At 34.4% G+C, this 27,616-nt stretch overlaps 1 protein-coding gene across 3 annotated transcripts; it reads right to left on the reverse strand.

The window, feature by feature from the left end:
- Positions 1-5,314: 5,314 nt before the first annotated feature.
- Slc25a46 (solute carrier family 25 member 46) lies at positions 5,315-27,157 on the reverse strand. 3 transcript variants are annotated; one of them, XM_013143641.3, is made up of 8 exons: positions 26,840-27,157; positions 25,497-25,539; positions 24,727-24,784; positions 22,394-22,471; positions 20,595-20,695; positions 14,441-14,497; positions 12,647-12,704; positions 5,315-9,111 (listed from the first exon to the last, which is right to left on the reverse strand). In XM_013143641.3, exons 1-8 carry the CDS (start codon positions 27,009-27,011, stop codon positions 8,533-8,535), a joined length of 1,146 nt encoding a protein of 381 aa, XP_012999095.2. In that variant the 5' UTR covers positions 27,012-27,157; the 3' UTR covers positions 5,315-8,532. The 3 variants fall into 3 exon arrangements, with proteins under 3 accessions (XP_012999095.2, XP_063101539.1, XP_063101540.1); XM_063245469.1 differs by having other exon boundaries at positions 26,723-27,156; XM_063245470.1 differs by lacking the exon at positions 26,840-27,157 and adding an exon at positions 26,511-26,685.
- Positions 27,158-27,616: the final 459 nt, after the last annotated feature.

Here is a 27,616-nt window from a genome sequence, read left to right on the forward strand (position 1 = left end):
TTCCCTAGGGGGTTGGAATGGTGACTCCTGACTTCCTTAGGGTGGATACAGAGCTATTTAGAATATCAGTCCTTAGTATATGGATGCATTTGTTTGATCTTTTGTCTTGAGGCCTGGCCCACAGCAGGAGGTGTCAGTCTCCCTTGCAGTCACCAGGTATCTGCTCTGGTTCCCTTAAGGACCTATTCCTGCTCACTGCCTATAATATTTCTAACTACTCAGCTGCCTGCAACAAGAAGAGTAAAAATGCAACACTGGAATGTGTGCACCTGGTAATGAACAGATATGTTTGTTTCTAATATGAATCTTCATAATTTAATGCATCATGGATTACAGCAGGCATACTTAATACACTCATGATATAAAGAAACATTTCCTGAATTTTGGTGCCTGTAATTTTTTTGTGTTTTTGTGGACCATCATTTTTTATGTCACAATTTTTGTTACCACTCCTATCTCTTAAGTCTTCAAATGACACTTGACTGAATGGAAACTTTGTGAGGCCCATACTACAAGAGGTGTTACTTGGGTGTAGAATTCATGGGACTAAACCACTGACAGCTGTGCTGTCAGTGTACAGTGCAGCACAAACAGCCTACCTGGACAAGAAGTGTTCATTAAGATCTCCATTGCTGGACAGGAGAGATTGGGGCCGATCGTTCTACAGGAAATCAGGTCAAGAAATTCAGGCTGGAATTTGGGTTTTGTAGGGTTATGACAGTGTTCTAGAAGATTATATGACTGTATTTGAATTAATGTAAATTTTGTACAGAAATAAATTTAGATTTCTGTATATGAATAAATGTAGATTATTGTACAGGAAATACTAAGACATCCACTGAAAATAAACCCTAGTGCATTATTTGGAGCAAAAATAAATATAAGACCCAGTCTCATTTTGGGGAAAATATGGTAGAAATGAGGGAAGGAATAACCAACAAAGATAAGAAGCAAAGTCTTATAGGGGGAGAAAAGACCAGTATAGGAGAGGTAAGATTTGAGTTGCAAAATGCCAGCCCTGTCATTTTGTGGTCTTACTGATATCATCAAACATTTCTAGGATTTCCACCCAGTTTCCAAATTTGTTAAATAAGAGATTTAATCAAGATGACTTTCAAAGATTATTTATCAATTTCCATTTGAAGTTTCAAGCAAAAAAGGAACAAGTTTCAAAATATTTAGATTAAAATGAGTGTATATATCTCATGTATTTACTCACCATTTTAATGCCTGCATATTTTGTCCATGGATAGTGGAGGTAGGGAGAAAATGACCTCTATTATGAGGCTTTGATATTTCACATTGTTCACAGATAACTACAAGGTCCATAAATCTCAAGAAAAAAGAAGGTCAAAGAGAAGGAGAAGGAACAAGGGGGAATGAAAGAGGTAAGGAAGAAAGAGATTATTTGTAACCTGGAGCATGTAAGGGAATGGAGAAGACTGTGGAACAACCCACTAACAGCTCTCAGCAGTCTTCCATTGTAGGCCTCCACACAGATTAAAATGGAAAGCAATTCATCAGTCACCAGAATAGTAACGGTCTTAGTTCATCTATTAGATGCCACTCTTTTTAACCAAGGTAAACTTTGGCCTGATGACCAAGCTAGCAGTACAACAGTTAAGCAAACTTTAAGAGCTTAACTCTGTGATGACTGACTAACTGTATAACCTGGGGCAGAGTTGTGAATCTCCCAGAAATCCAGTCCCTGCATCTGTAAAATGAAAGTATTAATAACACCTACATCATAAGGTTACTGCTGGTTTTGATTCTTGATTTGATTTAGAGACTATAGCACTGATGATTGAATCATAAGGACACTAAACTCACCAAAGGATTAATCCTTTAATAAGATCACCAGTAAGTGGGCTTTTAGGAAGTAAGGCCCATTTGAAGGAACTGCGCCCTACAGGCTGTGACCTTGGCAACTATATCTGATCCCTGAGCCCCTCTTCTCAGGCTCTTCCTTGGTTCTCTTGGTTCTGAATGTCACGAGGTGAGCAGCTTTCCTCTACTATACATTTCCACCAAGAGGTTTTTTTTTTTTTTTAACCTATGATCAATAGGTCACAGACTGAAACATCTTAAACCATGAACCAAATCTCCTTTAAATTATGTATGTCGGGAGCCCTGTTGCAGTGATGGAAAAGCTGAGCAATACAGTCATTTAAAAGAATATCCATTTAAATTCTTGATGATCTGGACATTGTACTAAATGCTAAACTGCTTAGATATTATTTTTCTCTGAAACAGTACATTGTATTAGACTAATCCTAACCTCAAGATATCCTGTTACAGTAGGATATTGAATTAAATTATAAGTTTTACTTTAATTATTTGCCTAACTTTGTGGGGGTATTTAGGAGCTTCCAGATGTAAGAGAATGTGATCAGTATAAATGAAGATAGCTTTACTCTTACCATCCTAATTTGGATGCCTTATATTTTTTTCTTGTGTATAACTAGAATGTCCACTGATATGTTTTTCTCATTTAAAAAATGCTGGATTTTATCATGCTTCTCCTGCACTAGTTGAGGTAATCATGTTTCTTCCTTCCATTCCATCAAGGTAGTGTTACACTGATTTTTGAATGTTCACCCTCGCAGTCCTAAGATAAATCCCATTTGGTTTCTGTGCATAAATCTTTTAATAAGGTGCTGAATGCAGCTGGCTTGTACTGCTTGCATTTGGCATGAACATTCAGAAAGTGTATCAGTCTGTAGTTTTTTTTCTTCTAGTGCCTGTCTGCATTCTGTATAACTCTAGCATCAGAGAATGAGTTAGAAAGTATTCAATTTTTTGAAGAATTTGAGGAGTGTTGTGAAAATTATTTTTAAATACTTGGTAAATTTCACCAATAAAGCCATCTAGTCTCGAGTATATTGGCTGTCATTTACAGTATTATTAACTCACTCTTCTTATTCATTATAGCTCTATTTTCTATTTTTTTATGTCACTTGTATTAGGTAGGTTGTTTCTATGAATTTTCCCACTTTGTCTAGGTTTTCCATATTTTTCATGCAGATATTTATGCCACTCTTGTAAAATTCTTATTTTTGTAAAGATACTGTAAGATTTCCTTTGTAAATTTCTAATTTATTATTTGGGTCTTCATTCTTTTAGTCACCTTAGCTAAGAATTTAATTTTATTCATGTTTCCTAAGAGTTAATTTCTGGTTTTATGTTCTCTTTTGTTTTTGTATTTCACTTATCAATGCAATCTTTATTTCCTTCCTTCTGCTAGCATTTAGTATGTGTTGCTCTTCTTTTTGTAGTTTCCTAAAGTATATAGTTTTTGAGATGTTTCTCTTTATTAAAGGTATAAATTTTCCTTGGAGCATGGGTTTTTACCCCGTAAAATTGTTTTGATATGATGTTTGCATTTTCATGCATCCTTTTTTCTAACATTCTTTGTAAATTATTTTATGTATAGATCAAGTTGTTTTCTATCATTTTATTCTATAGTAGCCATAAAAGATACTCTGTATTACTCTAATTTTTAAATGCTATGTGATATTTCCTTTACACTCCATATTTTACTTTGCAGTGTTCCACGTGTACTTGAGAGTATGTATCCTGTCGTTATTGGGGGAAGTGTTCTGCATATTTCCGTTAGGTGTGGTTGATTTACAAAGGTGTCAAAATCTCCAATTCCTATCAAACTCTCCAGTCCTATCTGTCTGTTTTATTGTTGAGGACTGAGATCAGCAGTAATTAGAGTAAACTGTTACTTCCTTAAATTCTGTCAATTTTTGCTTAATCTATTTAGGGCTTTGTTGTCAGGTGCATACAGGCTTATAATTATGCTTTTTTGGTAATCTGAATCTTTTATCAATATATTATATTTTGTCTCTTGTAACCTCTTTTGACATTTTTTTCCTGGCAACATAGCCATACTCCAAATATCTTTATTTACATGGAACAATTTTTCCCTAACCTTGACTTTTAATTTGCTGTCTTTCCAAAGTTGAGTCTTGTATGTACGTTTTAATTCAATTTCTGCCTTTAATGAGATATTTTAATTCATTTATATTCAAATTACAGATAAGACTTTTCCCATTTAATTTGTTTTCTGTATCTTTATTACTCAATTTCTGCAAATTGTCAGGGGTTTTTTCCTTTATTCTTAGTAGCAGGTGCTTTTTTATATATATCATTTTGTTTTTCTTTTTCTGGTACATTTTAAAATTTATTTTTAGCATTGCTATCATAGGTTCCAACTAAGTCTTCAGCATAAAACCATGTCTGAACAATAGCAAATTAAATACACAGTACACATTCCACTGCTATATATCCATTCCACAACCTTTACACTGATTACATTTTTATATATTGCGTGTCCATTAAAAGATTTACAATTATTTTTATGAATTTGCTTTTTGAAGTATATAGGAAAGAGGAATCATAAAACAAAAGTACATTTTCATTTACACATACACAATTTTTATAGGTGCTACTGTCTATGGCCCTTTCTTAGCAGTATAAAGTGCTTAATATTTCTTGAAGGAATTTCTGCTAGTAACAAAGTCTTTTAGCTTTTGTCTGGAAATGTCTTAATTTCTCTTTCATCCTTATAGTTTTGATAGAGTTCTTGGTTAACAAGGTTGTTTTAAAATTTCCAGTATATCATTCCAGTGTTTTCTATGGAATAATGTCTACTCTATTCCTTCTAGAACCAAGGACCAGGTCCCACACCGGCACATGAGCTACCATTTCCAAGATTGTAACTAACTGTGGAAGATGGGAGCAAAACCAAGCTAAAATGCTGCAAAGCTTTTCTTCTAAGCATATTAATTTTTTATTCAGTGGTCATTTGGGTGCCATAAGCCTTTATTTTCTAGTTTTGACAGTGTTGGTTTGAACAGCTTCTGGATTTTTGTTTTTGTATTATATTTCTAAAGAGGGACAAGAATTTGGGGCTATCTATTCACTATTTTGCTACTATTCTGTCCTCCCTTGCTTAATATAGTACACCTACAGCTACTTCCTCCTTAGCAAAGTAGTATTTAGTCAAATAGGACTCCTCCAAATGTCATAGGAGTATTGTGACAATAAAATATTGATATAGTTATAAATTTTACTAAGTACAATGCATTCAAAACCTTATTTTAGGAAATGTTTTGTTAGGCACATCAACTTGTCTCATGAGCCAAATCACTTACAATGCTTTTACGATGCTAAAGGATTTTTTTTTTTTAAAAACAGTGCGAAAAGCTTAATTTTACACATTTTTCTTAATTTTAACTTCTATCTTAAAAGTATACCTTATCTTTTATCAACAGTCCTCTAACACCAGAAAGAAAAAAAATACTCATGTTATTCAACATTTTATTGAACTTTTCATATTACACAAATTACTGCCCCAAACATTAAAATCCCAATGAGACAAAAACAACTTAAAAAAAAAAAGACATCTGATAAAACAGCTCAGGTAATATCAAATAAGATTCACTGTTAAATCATACATTTTTGTTTCTCTGCTATACAATTTGGTACATTGTAATGATACTCAGTGACTCAAAAAGTAAGACATTACACATTAGACAGAGAGACGGATGGAAAACCAGAAGAGAGGGAGGGACAGACAAATTCAGTATTACACAATTCTAGTGCAACATGAAGTTACTAAGGGAATTTTTTTTTTTTTTTTTTTTTTTGCTTATATACTTTTTCAAAATAATACAAAACCTGAATCTTCTCAAGAGCTGGCAGAATAATCTTTTCTGTTCCTCAAGGTCTATGAGCAAACTGAAAAAAAAAAAATAGCTCCATAATCTCAGTTCACAAAAGATCAAAACAGATACATGAATATGTGGACAGAAATATTGAAACATTTGTGCCCCAACAAATACAGTGAATGCTCTGAGCAGCTGAAACAAAGCCAGTGCTGTAGAGTTGTAATGAGGCGTAGCTGCATAAGTGAACACAATTTTTTACCTTTCCAGTTTCATAACGAGGCAGTGCCTAAGTTATAAAAAACTCTGATCTACAACCCTTTCTAAATTAGATCACTTTAAATGTATTATCTAATGCTGGGTGTTTGGAAGGTTAAATAAATATCATACTAATTTAGGCATCAAAAGTCTATAAAATAGAGAAGGGCACTCTAGGAAAGTATATATGCAATTTAACAGCTTGATTCATAAATTTAAGTAGGTTAAACTTTATCAGTTTTAATTTAATCACTTTCAGAGAATTTTACTCCTAGTAAGAAACCCTATAATGTAAGACAAGCATGTCATAAGCACCATGGCCAAAATTTGGGTTGCAATAAGATCTGTAGATCTATAAACCAATAAACAGAATCACAGCAACTTTACGAATCATACTGAATTTAAGAATACACTAACACCTTAATATGGGTATTAGATTTTGGCACCAAAATTAAAGAAAAATAGTGATTTTAAAGAAAGAGTACCTGATAACTATATATTATTTTTTAAATTCACTGAAAAATATTTAAGTGCTAAAATTTAAGTGCTTTATTTTCAAAAACTGTATTTCAATTTGTTTCAAAAAGCAATAGAAGTATTCATATTTTACCATTTTCAATTTTGGTTTTCATGTTAATTTGTGTTCTCTCTAAAGAGAAAATTAGACCAACTTAACAAAATTGTGTGTGAGTCAGCCTGTCTTATGATTCTATAAACACATTTATGTAAGTTTATACTCATGCTTTCAACAAATGCTGAAAAATTTAATATTTAGATCAATGAAGAGTTTCACATATTTTTCTCCTGTAAATACTTGATTCCACTCAGATTCTGTTCTAGAAATTTTACAAAACTTAAAAATTTTCGTGTTTCTTTCCAAAACCTCTGTGATTACTGAAAAAGGGGAGGAGTAAAATGATGAATATATTATAACCATCTAAGAATTATCCGGCAGTTCAAAAACATTAAAAGTAAACCATAAACTGAAATACTAGCCCTGAATATATAATGTGACCAATCTCAATGTGATTTTTTCCCTCTGAGAATTTAAATTTAAAAATGGAAAATGATGCGTTACAGTAAAAACATACCACAGTAAACACAACTATTTTTATGATGTTTCTACAATTTTTCTCATATAATTTCTTTGTTCCAACACTATTAATCACAAAAATAACCATCTCGATGACATTCAACAAGTAGCATGAATTTCAGTGCGTATGCATTCTGTGCTGGAAAACATCCGTGCAAAGTCACTGCATTTCAGTGCTAATGGTTCATGGTAAAACTGATCATTCTCATGAAGGATGAAACTTTAAAATATTTACTAATGGAGAAGTCTAATGTGTATCACTTTACTATATAGAGTATAACTCACCAAATTAAATTTAGAGACAATTTTCTTTTTTTATTAAGGGATTAACTTTTTTTTTAATTTGTTAAAATGTTCCTCCATACTCTATCCCAACTATACAAGATGCATGTACTATTTTTTCTTCAGCATTAAAAATGTATTTCAATAAAAAATAATAAGAATTTGCTTTTCTCTTCAAGTATTTCTACTGTGGGAAATGACACTTTAAGCAAAAACAGAGGGAAAAAGACAAAGATGTTACTTAATGATGACTATGTGCTAGGAAAAGACACAAATATCCAGCTGAATTTTGTTTTTTTTAAAGCTAAGTCACTCAGAAGTGAAAGGCAAACAAGGTTTAAGTACACAATTTATAAATGTGGAAACAGCAATAGCTGCATGATTATTTTACATTCTTTCCTAAGGATGGCTCTAAGAATAGGCTGACAACTCATATAGCTAACTAAGCAAACTACACTTTAAAAGTGCAGAATAAATTTTAAGTGGCTGGCACTGAAGTACTGAGTTTAGATGTGGGAAAAGATGCTATAATTGACTAAATCTTTTGGGTGCCTTGACTTTTTGATGTTTTACCCAGGTGTTCAAGCAAAAAGTGTATGATTTCATTTTACGCAACAGACTTTTAAGTAGAGAATTTTTAGGATAAAGGAAATCCCACGCTATATGTGTATACATAAATGGATTTAAATAATACAACCACTAAAATAGTTCAAGACATGGTGCAATATAAAACCTCTCAAGGTCTACTTATAGGTGGCCAAATTTAATGCTTAGTCTTTTTCAAGAATGACACAATTTATTTGCTTAAAGGTAAAATCTCACTGATACAGTGATATTCTACTGCATTAAGGATAATATGCCAATACCAATCTGGAAGATGAAATAACTGTAACAAATACTAACTTCAGACAGAACAGATTCAGTTCAATGAAACTTCATCTTATATTAATGACACATGTCTGCTTCCCCTTAGTATCGTTTTTTACTTCAGCATGAGGGCTACACTAGCTAAAAATTTATTCCTTTACAAGCCTAGTTCTATTGAGCTTCTAAACTTGAAACAAATTAAAAAAAAAAGAAGTCAATATAATCAGCACAGACCTTTTCTACCAGTTTCACTTTCTAGACCATTTTTCTCCCAGTATTTCATTTTAATCCTTCATAATTTCATAGCAAATTATCCAGATTACATCTTCTGGACTCATCAGTGATAGAACCTAAATTTCAAATGCTATTTTGAAGAAGTGTAGAGTAAATAACTTTGGTAATCTGTAAGACAGCAGCATGCAGTATGTACTGTACTATAACAGCACCAAATCCTTTATAAAAACCAAGCATTCCTTCCTCTTGCTTTATGGTATTGATACAGTCTCTCATCCCCTCATACTGTGTATTAATTGGAAGCACTTCATAGCCAAGGTCTGTATTGTCAATTATTGTGCGTGTTCCTTGAATGTGAAGGCGGTGTAAAACTGTTTCCAATGGGAAGAGTATAACATCAGAGCAAAGACTGGCAGCAAAGTTAGCAATAAGTTCTGGAAAATAAGCATCCAACATACTCTGCACAGGGCTACTGCTCTCAGCTAGGTGGCTATTATAAGTCTTTCTCTTTAGAATTAGTAGGACAAACTTCTGAATGATTGAGCTGATGATGTAGTGAAGAACTCCATGCAGCACTGTAGGGAAGACCAGGGAAAGAAGGGGAAGGAGTCGTTTGCTGTGAGGTACTCCTAAGCCTATCACTCTTCCGATTCCTTCTTTAACACACTCCAAAATGCCAGCATTGTCGCGAATTATCTCACTCTGAAATAAAAATCATAAAATAAAATTTAACACAGCTTATTTTGGCACAAGAAAAGGGACTCTTAAGACTCAATTTATTAGCTAAAGAAGAAAAATATCAATGATTTTCAGACAACTATTATCTAAGTATTCAGTTTTGTTTCTTTTTCAAATAAACTCTGGTAGTAGTGAGGCTGGGAGGAATTCTTACTGGCACAGGGAGATCAGGAGGAGACACAGCTGTATACCTCTGACTTCCTAATCTCAAGCATCTTAGAAGCAACAGCCACTTGATGCCTTAAGAGCAATATATGGCTTCAACATCCTTCAACATGGGTTTGAATCCTGCTGCATTATTTACTAGCTAAGTAATCACTGTTAAGTTACTTTTTACTGGAAGCACACCATTGTATAAAAATGAAAATCAGTCCCACTTACATTTTTTTTGCCGAGTTGTGTTAAATGAAAAACAGGCCCATTACCCAGCAATACTCAATAATTTATGTCAGTCTCATTACCATCTGAAAAGTCTGCCTTTTGATAATGTTGGAGATAGGTGTAAGAAAGTTTGTGATACAGCTAAGTCCACTGGTGCACACAATATCACAACTACTCAGGAAGTTGTATATTACAGCTACTTAGGAAGTTGACAGACTAAGTTTGAGGCCAGCCTGGTCAACTTAGTGAGACTCAGACTGAAAATTAAAAAGAAAAAAAAAAACAAAAACTAACAAAACAAAACTGGGTGCACAGCTCAGTGACAGAGTATGGCAGTATTGGGGAAGGTTTGCTAATTCAATCCCCAGTACTAAAACCATCAATCAATCAAGTAAATTTGTAGCGATAGAAGTAGAGTACAGTGGTACCTCAGTTCATGAACTTAATTCTTTTCACATTTCTGGCCGTAAACTGAAGCTGATGAGAACTAACTCAAATGCAATGGTTAGGTTGAATGATGACTTTATGGGGAAATTTGACTTGGTTGTCAGTCAATCTGGTTTGCAACCAGAATTGTAGAAATAATTAAGTTTGTGAACTAGGGTAACATTGTAATTCATTGTGTTTTTAACATCACAAGCAACAGGAATTACTGGTGCACTAACTATGTTTGATATATGAAAGACAGGAGTCAAAAATGCCCAAATCTGTTGGCCACAGGTCCTGAAGGAACAGCACTGCTGATGAAGCGACATGGGAAAGTAGATCAAGAATGCACAAATGTTAAGTATTAATCTGTATTACAAGAAAAAAGGCTCAAGAAGACCATATTATGAATGTAGAAGTCCTCCGATAATGAGATATTTTAAACCATGAGACTAAAATGAACTCAACAGGTTTACTAATTTCTATGGTTTAGAACTAAAATGACCCCGAAAAGTCTCATGTGTTTAGAGATGAAACTTCTTGAAAGGTGCGTAGATCATTGGGACTCTGGTGATGGGTAATCATCAGATTTATTAGCTGCAAAGAGGTGGGAACTCTTGGAAAAGGTGGGTTAGTGGGGGCGTGACCTGGAAGATGTATTTCGTTCTGTAGTTCCCACCTTCTGTCTGCTTCTGTTAAGCAGTTTTCTTCCTCTGTGCCCTCCCACAATACCATTTCTGCCTTGGAGCCAGCTAACAACGGACTGCGCCTTCTAAAACCATGAGCCAAAACAAACCTCTCCTCCATTACACTGCATTCTTGGCCCAGTAATGGAAAAAAATGACTGATAAACTAATTCACTTACGTATCTCTGACCTTGTTCTCTTTCCTACTTCAATCTATTTTTAAAACAATAACTGAAGGGATCTTAATAAAGACATAACAGATCATATATCATATCAGATCATATATCATAACAGATCATATCAGATCATATTAACTTTCTGCTCAAACGTCTCATCTCTCAAAAAGGCCAAATTATTACAATAAGCTACGTCTTATATAATTCGCTTTCTCTTACTATCCAAACTACTCTCCCTTCTACTCTCCTTTATCTTATTTAATTAGCATCAATTATACCTGACTCCTTTCCGCTGTTTAAAATACATATTATACCATCATACTTGGAGTATCTTGCACCTGCATTCCCTCTGCTTAGGATGTTAAGTTACCTATCTTAATTCAAATATCAACTTTCTTCTTAGTGAGCTCTTTCTCAGGTCATCTTAAAAATATATTAATCATTCTTCCTACCCATTGCACACCATTTGTTTTTTTTTTTTTTGCTTTCTTTAACACTTATCATCATTAAACACACCTTATAGGAAACTTGTTTATGGCTGTCTTTCCCACAAACATATCAGTGCTGTGGAAACAGAACAGTTGTGTCTGTTTTATTTGTTGCTGTATCCCCAGGGTCTACAAGTGTGTGATACAAACTGGCAATTGTGAGTGTTACATGAAGAAAGAAAAGAGTTTTGCAGTTAAAGAAGATGAAACAGTACAATGAAGAAAAACAACGTTCAAAGAGATCTGAGCTCCCTCTTATGGGCAAAAATATCACTGAGCTTGAATTCAGAAGAAACATACTGAAAGAAGTTAGATATTCAGCAAAAGAAGAATAACAATGCTGTTGAAACTCAGTTATTAAAATAATAACATTTTATGGGTGAGAAATTAAGATTTTAAAAGGTTAAAAATTTATCTAAAGTAATAGATATAATTTAAATAGATAAATGAGAATCTGAGTCTGTTCCAAGCCAAAGCTTTTTTCCCCTAATGTTATGCTTAGTTTTCTTTAAATAAATTTTTGCTATTTTCATTACTTTTAAAATGAGGATATCTTATGCAAGGGAAAGAAAGGAAAATATGTTTGGGCCACAAGACGTTCTAATGAACTGAAATCAGTTTTAACAGCAAAAAAAAAAAAAAAAAGATTAACAAGGGGATCAGAAAAGAGGAAAGAATTGAGAGAAAGCACTTACTTATACTAAAGAAAAAATGCTTTAGGATCTGGTGTTGGAAACAGAAAACAGGTGTACATACAGGTGTAGGTTTTGTGTATTAAGTGAAATTAAAACTGCCTTCACAGTTTTAAAAGCAGAAAGATCTAGTATGACATTTAATTCCATGTACTTAATGCACCACCATGTGGTCAAAATAGTAAGACAAGCAGACACAATTTAATGTTGGGAAATTCCTTACCCCTTCTATCACAGCAAGGGTAGCAAATGTTTCCTTTAAATCATAGTTCAAAAAATGCTACCGGTAAATTACTTACAGAGACAAGGTACAAATTGTCCGATGACTATCTTATGCTCAGATAATTAATATGTTTCATCATTAGCTGTAACAATCTGAGTAGCACACAGTGCTTCAAAAAGTTTATACATTCTTCGTATTCACAGAAAATCACAAGTTGGGCCGCGAGATATGTGAATGGAGACTATAGCTGCCCAAGGGGAAGGGAGAAAAACATGTGGCCTAAGTTTGGAATGGAAACATACAGACCAGCTTTGCATAATATATGTGTGAAATACATACTGTTCTGCTAAGTAGTCATACATATAAAATATATTGAGTATTCCGAAAAATATTTAACTAAATAAATGTCAATATGAAAGTAGCTCACCTGTACTGTTTCAATTAGACTTGCTGAATAAAAAGGCATTGCCACAATATAAGTTAGGCTGTAGAAATTAAAACAGATTTATCAGCACACTGAAACAAATGCTTACATGAATTTTCTAAATATCTACTTTAATATATCAGTGTAATTTATATTTAAGCTACAATGACCTTTTTAAGATTTTCAACTACTGGGGCTGGGGGTTTAGCTCAGCGGCATAAGCGCCTGCCTTGTAAGCAGGCAGTCGTGAGTTTGATCCCTGGTACCGATAAAAAGGAAAGAGACAAAAAAAAAAAAAAAAAAAAAAAAAAAAAAAAAAAGATTTTCAATTACTAATACTTTTGGCCCTAACATGTAACTTCAGGAACTTTTAACATACTTTATTCAACAAATATAAAAACAAATTAAGTGTTGATAACACAGGGATAACCTTGACAAAAAAACCCAGATTTTATCTTAAAACAATAAAATGTAAGCACATTTATAATTTGCTGTTTGGATATCGACCTGTATGTAATTAGGTAACATAGTGTATAAATCTGACACTTAAAATTTAGGAGGAGGGATCCATTCCACAGCTTGCCTTTTTAGTGATAGCTGAAGTCTATTTTTCTGCTATTATCATATTATCTTTTCCCAGATTTCCCATCCAGCAGAGTGAGGTCAGCTTTCACAATGAGTAAAGTCCCCTTTTACTGTTAAAAAACAATATTGTACAGCTTTGCAAAGTTGTTTCCTATCATCAAATATTTAGACACAGTAAATTACAACTTTGCAAGCCTGCAAAATATAGTTATTTAAAATCTTAAAGTGGGACTTACCTAACCCTTATGGGCCAGGTCCTGGTAAGTAGTAGTTTTCAAGGAGAATGGAACATCACTAAGTAATAATGTGCTAGAATGTCCCATAGAGGGAGTCAGCAAGGTGGGGGATTTCCAATTCACAATCTTCAAAAAAAATTAAAAAGTGAAGAGTAAAATTGTAATCTACAAAATGATTATTGCTGTAAAACCATCAAGTGCCTTTAGGACTATATTTCAATGTCACTAAAGCTTTAACTTTGCTTATTGCTACACAAACAAATTTACATGTCTGTTTACTAACAGAGTACAGGTTGAAGATCCCTTATTAGAAATGCTTAGGAGTCGAGGTATTTCAGAAAATGAATGAATGAATAAATAAATAAGTATTTCAGATTTGATACTTTTTTCCAATTTTGGAATATTTTCATGTATATCCTTGAGATGAAACTCATGTCTAAACATAAAATCTGTTTATGTGGCATAAATATCTTACATACATAGACTAAAGGCAAATTTATAATATTTGTAGATTGGTTGCATTTTACTGTGAACTGTTACATTAGGAAAGACATGGAAAAGTCATGTTAAAAATTTTAGATTTTGAAGCATTTTAACTTGGGGATGGCTTGACCAGTGATAAAAATTATTTTCTCAGAAATTTGGGCTGTGGGCCAGGGATTTAGCTCAGCGGCATAAGTGCCTGCCTGGCAAGCATGAGGTTGTGAGTTCAATCCCTGGTTCCAAAAAAAAAAAAAAAAAAAAGAAACTTGAGCTGAACAGATTTGCTGACTAAATGAAAAAGTTGGCTGGTTACAGTGTTTCACATCAGGAAACATTATTTTAAGGATCCTATCTGTGTCCGCATTTTATTCCTAAACTCTGTATTAGTTGCCCTTTCATGATTTGTTCCATAAATATTTCATTATTCTAATTTTCTTTGCTGTATCTATTAATAAGATTAAGTTTCCAATAAAATGCCAGTTTTGATACTTACGCTTTCAGTAGAAGATGTTCACCTATTTGTTTAGGATTCCATTTGTGTGAAATCTCCCTAAAACGTAAAAGTAAACCAAAATTGAACAAAGGCCACGTTATTTAAAACATCTTAAATTAACATAATTTTCAAAAGGGTAATAATTCTAAATTGTTTTAATTTGTAGAAAAAATGTATTCTAATATTACAGATTTTCTTTTATATAAAACACTTCAAACAACTGTGATGGTTCCAAGACGGAAAATTACACAAGATTCTTTTTGTCAATCACAGCAGGGACTGACAGAAGAAAAGGTTCAATAGACTGAAAACAAACCTAAGAAATTTAAAAAAGAAATGCAAAAATGACATTAAGAAAAAATAGGAGAAGGAAAGGAAATAAAGAACAGAAAAAAAGAAGGAAAAGGCTTTATAAAGTATCAAGCAGAAGAATTTGACAATGAAACAAAATTACTGTAATGCAGAATGACATGTTGTATCTTTTGTATAGTGCCCAATTTCCAGAGTATCCTCCCTTACTACAATGATACTCACTTTATGACCACTGTCACATAAACATACATATTATACATAACCGACATATGTATCGGGGCTACCTTGGGGTAGGTGGAGAACGGAAGGTAAAGAGGAAGGGAGGGCGCAATAGAGGAAGGGAGAGAAAAAAGGAAGGAAGGAAGGAAAGACAGAAGAGAAAGAAAGGCAAGTTGAACTGCAACAAAAAGAGGGACATATAGCAAGATAAAAGTTAAATAAAATGGAGAATAAATGAGAAGAATAAAAAGACAGAAAATAAATGAAAAAGAGGAGGTAGGAAAGGAAGAGTTGTATATGAGGAACAATAGAGAAAAAGTATAAAACAAAGATGAGATTTGTTGCTGTAAGATGATGACTTTCCTCTGACAACTACTTTATGATTACAAAACAACATATGCTACCTGTGTTGCTTATCAATTTGCTGCTATTCCTCTTATCATGGCTTCAGAAAGTGTTCTCACAGGTCATTCTTTGTTACACAGACTTTAAGCATGAAACTGCTATTAACAATACGGGCCTAAAAGGTCTATGACTTGTGTCTCTGTAAGGACAGGGCCACCTTCCTTCTAAATATGATAATTGTTATTGCCAACTCTTCAAATGATTAAGGTTAAAAAGAGAAATGACATTTAGAAACAAGTGTTTAAAAAAAGAGAGAGAACCAGCCTTATATCTATTCTTTGCTACTTTATAAAAAAAGGAGAATTTTATAAAATTAGTACCTTACTGCCTGAAGTCTAGAAATTTAAATTCATATATTCAGGGAAGAACATAAGTAAAACTGTGATAAAAGTCTTGTATATTTTATTATCAAGTGCTGAACATGTGTAAATATATTTTGATTTGCTAATTTTAAGCAAAACCTAACCTTGCAAATGAATATCAAAATTAAGAAAATTGATTAGAACACTTTTCTCACAAGTCTTAATTTTCCTATGTAGAGTCAATACATAAAACCAGTGAAACCTAAAACAACTACCTAAGCAGACCTCAATTTTCACATGGTCAGTTATCTGCCCTCTTGAACAACAACAAAAACCTAACAAAAACATCTTCCCTAAACCCAACCCTAATCTCTCATCTCCCTATTTCCTCCCTTCATCTAGTTTCTTCATAGCTAACTTTTTAAGTTTAGTGCTTCCATGTCTCAGCTCCCCATTACCTTGAAACCTACTCTAAATTGGCTTTTACTCTATGATTCTATAAAACTGCTCTTGCCACAGTCCCTAAAAACCTCCATCTCCTTTAGTGCAGCAGGCATTTTCCAGCATGTACCTGATTTGAATTTCAACAACCATCAGGTGAGCATTCCTTTGTCCCCTTCCTGAAGCCGTCTTCGGCCCTGTACTCCACCACTCATACTGTACTGGTTTGCAGTCTCTTTTTTGGTCTGACTTTCTGAATGACTTCTTCGCACTATCTTTCCTAACACTTATTGCTGGACTTCCTGAAGGCTTAGGTGCTCTTCTTTTCTTACTCCATTTGGTATACTAGGCACTTTCTAGAGTACAGCCTCAAAATCTCTCAAATTCATCCTCAGTTAAGAGTTCTCTATATGCAATTCTTATACCATATGCTTACAATTTCACTGGATATGAAAAAGCATCTGAAAATGAAATGAACTACAGCAAAATCAAATTTAAAATATTTCCACTTTTGCTCTTCATTCAAGACCTATTAATCAGAAAGGAATTGGCTAAATTTGAGGAATTCGAGAACTATCTCATTGTGTTTGAAATTGTATTTTGAAATGAGGAATTAAGGGGAATCATTTGGAAAAAAAAAAGATGTTTGTTTATATTGTACAACCACAAACATGAGATGACTCAACTCTAAGTGAAAGTTCAGGTTGAGTTTTGTGAGAGATTGGAATACACACACAGGCAGTCTTGGTTACAGAAACTCCTGTGTCGTGTTAATGACATGAGAAAAGCCATACTCCAGTAAAGGGGAGGACTAATACACGATGTACCTCATTCCACCTTGGGGAAGGGTGGGGAGGGAATGGGAGCTTCTGGCAGTAGAGAGAGCAGGTGGTGAGATAGCAGATGATTCCTTTAAAAGGAATTTTACTGAGAAATTACTATATAAGGTTGTTGACTTAAAAGCCCTAGAGACCAGCTGTTTTTCTCTGAGGTGATCATAATCAGTTTAAAAAAAATACTGGTCAATCCACAGTATTACACCTGTTCTATCTAATAATCATATGCAGTTCAGGAGAAACATAATTTCTACTAATTGCTTTGAGGTAAAGCTTTGATTTTGCTTTGTTTTGTTTTGCTTTATTTGACATCACTGATTACAAAAGCTGAAGTCCTAGAAGCCATCTTTAATATCACCCTCTCATTCGTTTACTATTCCTTTTTGATTACCAAGTTCCATCAATTTTTTGTAAATATATTCAAAAGTTTCCAATTTACTGCAACTCAAAAGACACTACCCTGGTCCATGATACTGTTATTTCTCACCTTATTACTGTTTTAACTTACTAGGATGTCTCCTTGTATCCATTTTGGTCTTCATTTAATCTCATCTACTGCTAAAATGACCCTTTGAAAACACAAATATGGTGATATTGACTACACTTAAAATTCTTCAGTATCCTTAAAGTGACCTACCAAACCACGCATAGTGTGGCTCCCATTTACTTCTTCAACAATACTGTATTACCTGCTCTTCCTTTTTCTCTGGTCTCCGACCACATGAACCCTATCTCCATTACTTAAATTCTCAATCACACCTACTCCAGAGCATATTCATATAAACAGGTAAGCACCTCCTATGAACTCTCAGATCTCAGTTTAAGTGCAATGTCACTAAGAACCCTGTTCCTACCATGAGTCTCATGGAACCATATTCTTTCCCATGGGAGAACAAATTTCAATTTGTAATTATTTATCCACTGGTATGATTATTTTACTAAGATATATCCTTCTATTAGATTTTGAATTCAGTAACAGGTACTCTTTATTTCTCTTCCTCATTATAAATCTGATTTCTAGCCTACAACCTGGTACATACTGACAGTAAGCACTTAGATAATTAAGTAAGTGAATTAATAAGTGGGATTAATGACCTAAAGCAGCCAAGTAGAACAATACAAGGAAGATAACTGTTTGTGTGTTCATTAGCAAAATTTGAAATGAAAATAAAATACATTCCCACACAACTGAAAGGCCTCCTTGTCTGCTGAGCAGGAAAGCAATATAAAAACATTTTATAAAATTCTATGTCTTCCATTTTTGTTTCTTTTTCCTTCTCTTTAACCTGATGCTGTGTCTGCTTCAGAGAGGTACCATGACTTGCCTTATGCCCCTGGGATAGCTAAGACCTGAAACAATAATGTAGTGATTTTAAGCTCAATTTTTTCTACTAAATCAAATTTCCTGAATTTTATTAAAATTTTATAGAATTTTGTGTTTGTGGGATGCCCTCAAGAACATCTGACTTCGAATACTCTGAAACTTACTTGTGATACAAAAAGCAATAGTAGGGGCTGGGATATAGCTCAGTTGCATAAGTGCCTGCCTGGCAAATGTAAGATCCTGAGTACCAAAAAAAAAAAAAAAAAAAAAAAAAAAAAAAAAAAAAAAGAAAGAAATAGTAGGAATAAGGTTAGCCAAGAATAGAAATTTAGTTTTGGGGGATAGAGATTTTGCTCACTGATAGTGCACAAGGCCATTGAGTATGTCTTCAGCACCAAAAATAAAACAAAACAAGCACAAAATCAAATTTTGAATTGAAGATATAAAATCATTAGCTGGCCAAATATTTCTAATGTTTGTTTTGCTTCTGCAGTTTTAGCATATTGTATTTGAGGAATCTGAAGACAGAGGTTCTTTGAAAGCAATCACATTGAGAAAAAAGCCTGGTATCAGTTTCTTGCCTTCTTTCCCTATAAGGATTAAATCCCAACCTTGAAGACATGTGATGTAGTAATGGCTTCAGCCATCTCACTTCCCTGTTAATCCACAAAATTTACCCTTGGGGCTAACTGTGGATGAATGAACCACTCAAAGCCCCAGTATTATTCCTGGACTGATACCAAAAATCACAGAATCATACCAAATAGCACCTAACAAATTTATGGTTTCTGACATTATCTATTAATGTTTCTTTCCTATATTGTTTTCAGAGTCCCTCATTACTCATTGTTGTGACTGTCCAAATGGATCTCATTCTTCTCATGCTTTTTTACCACAACTTCAATGTCTATCTTTCTATTAAGTAATCTTGGAAAGAGTGCCACAGAAAAAGACAATACTCAGCAAATTCTTTCAGTTTCTCTGTCTTCTTCCTCCAAATGTATCTACAACTCTGGTGTCCAGTGTACCATGTACTACACTGTATCTTCTTACTGTCCTTAACTTGTTTTGAAGACATCACTAATTACACCCCTTAACTATCTCTCCAAAGCACACCCACCCATATCCATAAGATGGCACAAATATGTAGTTGCTCAGGATTGACTTTTGATCACTTTATGTCATGTCCTGTATAATTTCTCCTTCTGTGAACTGTACCTATTCTAATGTTTTCAAAGCTATTTTTCCTCCACAATACTTGAAACTATGTCACCAGCTCAAGTTTCTACCAGACTCTGATCCACAGGTCCAACCATCTAGACATTGTCATCCAGACACAATGATCCTTAGATATCTTGCAAGAATCTCAAGTTTTGTTTATTGAAAGTTAAACTCATCCTCTCCACTCCACTTATTCACTCCACTTCCACTTACAACTTATTCCTCATGAATTCCCCAACGTGGTTAACATTTTCTAATACAGACGTCTCAGTCACTGCTGACAACTCTCTCTGCCATACCCTCAGTCTCAATCTAACATCAGTTACCATCAGTTATACTTCAAAAATGTCCATTTATGTCAACGCTTTTTTTTTTTTTTTTCTTATGGTTCAGAACCTCCTCATCCTGGCCTACAGTTCTCCACAGCCATTTTTTTGTTTTTATTCTACCACTTGAGTATAACCTTGATTAAAATATTCCTACTAAAAAAATTAAAATGTCTTAGTTTCTCAATCCCACAGAGAACAAAACATTACAAAGACCTAATTATACTTTAGCGTTTCAGCTTCTCTTCCTAATATTCCAGGACTAAGTCACTTCTGTCTATTAGCTAACCTGCTCAACTTCCCTAACCATGGGCATGCTGTCACTTCTTAGAATGACTTTCTTTTCTGCCAAGTCAACTCTTATTCATAATTCAAGATCTAGCTCAGATTTCAGTTATTTTTGGAAATCCTTGCCAATAATTCCAGGTATACTATCACTCTTTCTCTGAAGAGGATTATCTAATTACAACATGAAAAAGACAAAGTACTATAACAAAATTGGCCACATGAAGAATAGAAATTCTTTAGATACTCCTATTTGTTCCTGAATTGTCAATTGCTGGCAAATAGCAGGAGCTAAAAAGATGTATCTTAACAGATACCATGACATGAAACATTTTCTGTATCACATATTAATTCAATAAGATATAACTAATGATATAATTTAATTCTGTCTTAGTTATTACAAACAAGTTTCAGATTTAAAGTACTTTTAGATATTTTCCTATGTATTATAAACTAATGCTAAGAAAAACACCAAAAAGTTACCTTGGCAAAGGTGTGAATTCACTAATGATGCCTTCTGCTCCAAGTGTTACTCCTTGGACAATGAATGTACTTCCCATTCCTTTCCATAGGGCTCTTGGTCCCTACAATGAACACAGTTTACTGTTACTTCTGCAAATTCCTAAGTTTTAAATGCAAAACAACTTTTACAAAATTTCATATGGAATATTTGATACTTTCTAAATATGCACTTTTTTAACAGAAATCTTGTAGACAACTATAACTAAATGAATTTCTATCATTACTTTAATATTTGTTAGGTGGCCAATATTTACACTAAGATGATTAATTGAATACCCCTAATGATTAATTAATTTCTTAAAATCTCTAGGATCTCAATATTCAAATCCTTAATAGTCCTGCCATTTGGATGATATGGAGTTGTGTCAAAATTTATACCCACAGAAAAACTCAATCATACCTGTTCATGCCACCATCCCAATTCCTCCTCTGCTGTGTTTCCTATTTCCTTAGATGTCATTTTCACCATCCTATGTCCAAACTGTATATGTGGGTAATATTTTCTCACTACTTCCATCTAATCAGTCCTATAAATTTTGCATCTTACAAGTCCATGTTCTTTTCTTCAGTTTTGTCCCTTTTCACAATATCATTAATGACATTCCTATTCTTACTATTTATTTATATACTATTAACAACACAGACACAAATTAAAATAAGCAATAGAGTATCAGAAGCAGTTACATCCCTGTTTACTGGCAGAAGTTTCTTATTTATTTCAAAACATGCATATAGACCTGTTTCTCTGTTTATGTACAGATCTAGAAATGTTTTTGTTTTGTTTACTTTTAATAGATGAAAGTAACTGGAGCAATTAAAAAATAATCAAGGGATCATTTCCTATCAGTATACACATAGCTACCTTCTTGTTTTTAAAACTACATGGTGCGTTGCCAAATAAATATACCATAATTATTTTAATGGTAGTGTGTAGATGACTATTTAATAATTTCCAGTCCCATTATGTGCAATGCCATGATGACGTCCTTCTGTACACATTAATGTGGAAATGAAATTAGCATGTAAAGAATACGCACACTTCACATTTTGATGGATATTGCCAAACAATCCAAGTTTGTTTGAAACACTTTGATTATTGCTAAAATACTTCAGCGATACTCCTTTAGTTGTTAATACTAAGTGTGCCGTTCTTAGAAGGTTCTTTATTATCTGTATCCTGCGTACTTCTCTAATTGCTTTTTCATCCCTAACCTCTGCTCTATGCTCCCGTTATAATGTATTAAGTGCATCACCAAACATTATAACTTCTGTCTTTGCCCATCTACTCATAAAGCCTGTTCTCCATCCTCAGTATTATGTAAACTTAACAATAAATATACAACTCCATGTCCCTTTTCCCCAAGTCTTGATATATCCTGTGCTCAACCTCACTTTTGATAAAATACCTCTTTTCTACATTCTGACAGCATTTTGTACTTCCAATATTGCATCTTCTTGCACCACAATCTTCTGTTAAGTTTTTATCTCCATGGCTAAGTTATAAGCTTCTTATTAACAGAGACATTATCATATCTGCTGCTAAGTTCTTGGACCTTTGCATAGCTCTTTATATTTCTATTGAATTAAGTGAAAATTTTGAAAGATTCCAAAAGGTATCATTACTATGAGACAGCAGGTTTGCTGTAAGAGTTAACATATTTTTACTAACCGAATTACATGAATTATTCTTACTTCAATGGTTATCAAGCCCAAATGACGATTATATATAGCTTTAATAGTTCCACAGACTAATTCTTTACCTGAGTTTTGTTGAAGCTGTACATAATATTGATGACTGTAAATGGAGTGAGATGGTAATTCCGAGCATGGTAATTAACCTGCAGAAAAGACATTACATATTTCTTTCTGTGGTGTTGTCAAGAAATAATAAAGTCATAAAAACGCTGCAGCAAAAGAAGTTAAATTCTAACGTCAATTCAAGTTATACACAAGCAAAATTACTTTTGTTAACATATAAATACAATATGAAGACTAATGTTTAATATAAATAGTAATAAAGTAATACAAAAAAAGGTCTTGCTATTTGATATTTGTGTTTCCTAAAATACTACCATTGTTTCCCTCATGCTGCCTTTAGGCAACCATTTCTCAAGGTTCTGTAAATGTTGCAACCAATGAGTAAATTATGAAATCAGTTAAAAGGGTCAAACACTGGATCACAATGTAAAATCACTATGTAAAATGTGTATGTATGAAATAGATTGTTCTGGAGTATGTATACTGACAATGCTATGTAAGTCATCATTTCTCTTTAAATACTTAATTTTCAGTGTACACATAAAAATTTGTAGATTTATATTGTTTTGAACTCTAAAGTCAAACAAATATGGAATAAATTACTTTGTAAAAAGGTAAGTTACATGATGGCAGTATTTTGCCACATTGTGGGTCACTGATTCTCCAGGGTCATTAGTATCAGACGATTAAGAAGTTCAAAATTATACTCTGACTAATGGTGCAAAAGCTACAGTAAGTAAAACTATTAGCTCACAAATCAAAGCAGTAGCATCAAATTACATACATTTTTTATTTATGGTGTCCTTCACCCCATACATTCACAGGAAGGAAAACTAATCACTTAAGCATATCCTTGATGAAGCATAAAAAAATGTGAATTTATGAAATCTTGACCCTGAGTACATACTCTTTTTCTAATACTCTTTGTGTTACACTAGGAACTAGATGTTGTCATGGGGGAAAGCTCTTCTACGATGCAATTGCAAAGCTATATAGCTACTTTTTCACGGAACACCACTTTTGTTCGCAAAACTCACTGGCAGACTAGTTATTCATATTGCAGACAGATATGTTTTGGCTAATGTACAAAGTTAGCTTGCTGATTTAAAACACATAAGTGTCTATGGCTTTCGTCAATAAACTTGGATTTTCAAGCAACGAACATAATTTTGGGAAATCTGTACCTACCATCAGAAGCATAAAACAAAATTTTTCTAGTGAGATTTTTCTAGTGAGATCGGCTGTGTTTTCAATGAAGTTTTTTTGTTTTGATATTGTATCATCAAACACTTTAGTATCTGAAAGATTTATATAACTTGGTGAATCAATATAGGTAAAAATAACCATTCAAGACATTTAAAGCAATGGTTTTTTTAAGGAAAGAAAGCATAAAAAATTCATGTGGTTTCAGATTTCACATTGCAAATAACCTTTGTTGAGTTTTGGTGTAATTTCAAAAAAAAATCCAGTTTTGAAAATGATGTATATTCTTGGTTTTATTACATATATGGACACAGCTGGACTTTTTTGTTTCTTTTAAAACAAAAATACAACATCTTGCAATAGATTGAATGCAGAAGCAGACAGAGATGCTGGCTCACTTCTATTATCCCACAGATTAAAGACATTTGCAAACCATAAAATGATATTTTCATAAATAGGCCACTGTTAGCGCCTAAAGTGCTTATTTTGATGAATTAAACTAACACATTTATAATTCCCACTTTTAACTTCAGAAATGGGAAATATCAGCAAATATGACCTGCTGTTATTGCATCCAGATGTCCCTGCAAAGCCTCATGCAGTCATCCAATTTTTTTCAGAGGTGGCTGAATCCAGAGTGTGTGACTGACTCTGATTCATAGTGCAATGCTGGGGTCAAGGTGCTGGGATCAAGGGTGGCTGACTGCGGGATCAGTCCACTGACTGGACTGGCCCCACCCTAATCCTAGTAGACGGACATACTATAAGAGAGAGGAAGAGGGCTGACTGTCTTGCTCCCTTGTTGCTTTTGCTATCTTCAGCCAACATGACCACTGCTCCTCTGCCATGTGCTAACCTTCCTTGGAGCTAGTAAATTATGGACTAAAATTACTATAATCTGCGATCTAACTGTGAACTAATTTTTGGTGTCAGGTATTTTTGTCTTAACAATGAGAAAAGTAAGACACCCACATAAAGATTATTGGGATTCTCAATAATTTCTAAGACATTAATGGGATCTTCATATCAAAAAGTTCATTTCCCATGGACTAATAGTTACATGTTTCCATGTTATTTATCTGAATTCTGGACTTGAAATAAGGATCAGGATCGTCAGAGAAATTTTATTTACCTGGCATTGGCGGCGTAGAACAATGCAAGGATGGGCCAGTACATTTTCTGTAAAGAGACTATATGAAATAATTTATGTATCTATGTGTCAACATGCAAATCTTATTTACCTGTATTTCCACATTCCTCTTTAAATAATTCTGATATTATTCTTGCCTGAATAATCGTGCATGTTATGTTTTCTGTAAACTGATAAATAAGGGAAACAATACATAATAACTAGAGTATGAGGCTGAGAAAAGATCTCTGAATATTTCACATAGGAATATTACATCATTTAATTTCCATTTCTTTCCAAAAATGTCCCACAAACAAAGTTCCTATCAGCAAAGCTATCTGCTGTTTAGAAACTTCACTGAAAAAAATTTGATTTTCTTAAATAAAATGATCATTAGGAGTAAAAAGATATAAAGCTGATCACCAAATGCTGAATAGAGACAAAATCTAGACTTCATGTTGTTAAATATTTTGGTAGCACTCCTATGTTCAGAGAAGGCACAAGTACTCTTTTTTTGGTGGACAGGGAGATATGATTACATTTGATTATACTCTTTTGCTAGATCCATAAAAGTTATTATGATATTCATTACACAATTATTGCTTATGAAACTGAACTACTAGTTTCTACCATTATTGGGAGCAAAATCAAGGTACAGATTTTAAATTATGATAATTATTCTGCAAAATATTATTCAATCTGCTGCTCCAAAAAAAACTTAAATGCTGTTCATTATGTTAAACAGAAACTCTAAATAAAAATTTAAACATTACCTTGCAAGTCCAATACCAAATCCAGCAAATCTACTCAACTGTTCTAAAATAAAAAGAATAAGATTACTTATAACCATTATTTAGATTTCATTTAAAAATAAGATTCCTCTCACATTACTATGCTATATTCATTTAAATCTCAAAGTCCAAGCCAATAGCTAACAATATGACTAGATAAATTAATGATCTTCTTTCACATCCTCATTTGCTTAGTAATCATGTAAGTTTTCCTAGTTAATGCAAATCGAATATTACTGCACTTCCAAGTGAAAAATCGAGAAAATGAGGACAAAGCTGGTATCTTGAATGTATGTGTGTGTATGTATATATATATGTACATATAATATTTTATGTTACCTGTGTAAGTACTATTCTAATTTCAGGAGAATGGAAAGAGACACATACTGACATTTTATAAATAAAAGAATGCTAAAAATAACTATGTCATACTGTGCTAAGATTAATACACAGGTCTTCCTATGTCCTACGAAGAGTAAGTTTGTCTTGATACTGCACAGTCCTATCTTGAAACTGCACAGAATTTGTAACTTGTAATTGGAGTTTTTGCTTGAGAATAGTGGGAGAAGGGGAAATTACAGGGAGGAAAACTTCAGGATTGGGGATCGGACAAAGCATAACTCCAAAGATTTTAAAAGGGTAAAGAACCGAATATTTTATTAGTCTACCTGGTAACCCATAGTAGAGGTTACTCAGTCCATTTAGTTCACTTAACACTTAAAAAAGGCTAACAGTTCTTGTATAGGTCTCAAAGATGAGACAATCAAAAGCTTGGAGGTTAGGAAGTCATTCAGTTTACAGGTAGGCAGTAGACCCAGGTACATTCCAAATCTGCTAGTGCTGAAAAGCTTCTCGTTCAGAACACAAAGCTACAATTAAAATCGTTAAGACTTGAAAGCTGAATTGAGTGACAGTAAATAATCCAATTTCTACCTTTCTTGAATCAGACCACAGGCTGTTAACATTCTACAACCGCTAAAAATCCCCACTATCCACCTTATGGCTCAGCAGATGTCTTTTTTGGAGGTGATCCCAGGTAACAAATTCGTGAGGAGGAGGAACCCGCACAGAGGACGAAAGGGCAGAGCGCGCAGCGCGCGAAGGCCCAGAAGGAAGCAGGGCGGGACCACTGCCCGGTTTCCGGGGTCTGCAGGCCGTGGGAGGCGGCATCGTCACCCGACCACCCCACCTTGGACCCGCACCCTCACCACTGCTCTGCCCCTGAACGCCGCCGCCGCCACCGCCGCCGGCCGGAAAGGGTTCCTCGGCCGGACCCTCGTACGGAGTGGAGGTGGAGGGCACGCCATAGGGCGGACTCTTCTCACCCCAGTGCAGGTTGCGACTGCCCGGGATGTCTGGGGGAGTCGTCACCCAGTGGCCCAGATCCGACCCGGAGCTGAAGGACCTTGCAGGGAAAGCCACACCAAAGCCCTGGTCGTCCCGGGCACCACCTCGGTAACCCAAGCCATCGAATCCGTCTGGACGCCGCGGATGCATCACAGCCGGGGCAGAATGAGTGGAGCCCACCCGGAGGCTACCGCCACTGGGGCCACTGCGACCTAAGGCCGCACGGTTTTCCCTGCCGGGCAGCCGCGTCTGGGGAAAATTCTGACAACCGGAAGTCACGATAGGAACCCGGAAGTCACGGGATCACGTGATCAAAGCTTCTTCCGGCCGCATTTAATGTTTGGTTGCTACGGAGACACGGAAGTGACCTAAAGCCAATCCTTAAAAAAACTATGGTTGAGGAGAAGGTGAATATGAGATTTATTATCTGATACAGCCCGGGTGGGAAGGGTCGAATAAAGATGTTTCTCTCAGAGGGAAGGTAGCGAATGGTTGGGCTGACCAGTTAACATCACCCAAAATACATCTTTTCTCACCTGGCTGATACTTCGCCGGTTCCAAATCCAAGAGAGCTAGCAGTGGTTAAAGCTGCGGGGTGTTATTAATGTTCCACTTAGCTTTGTCTCCCGCTTTTAGGGTTTTTGGATAAAAATCTATTGAGTAATTTGGGTCCGTCCAGTAAAGGCAACAGTACAACGGACTACCAATGGAGGCTTTAGAAAAGTTCAAGCGACAGTCAGGGAAAAAGAAACCCG

The sequence above is a fragment of the Cavia porcellus genome, unplaced genomic scaffold (assembly GCF_034190915.1).
Source record: "Cavia porcellus strain 051 isolate PalLab524CR breed Dunkin Hartley unplaced genomic scaffold, mCavPor4.1 scaffold_2, whole genome shotgun sequence".
In the NCBI taxonomy this organism is placed as follows: domain Eukaryota; kingdom Metazoa; phylum Chordata; class Mammalia; order Rodentia; family Caviidae; genus Cavia; species Cavia porcellus.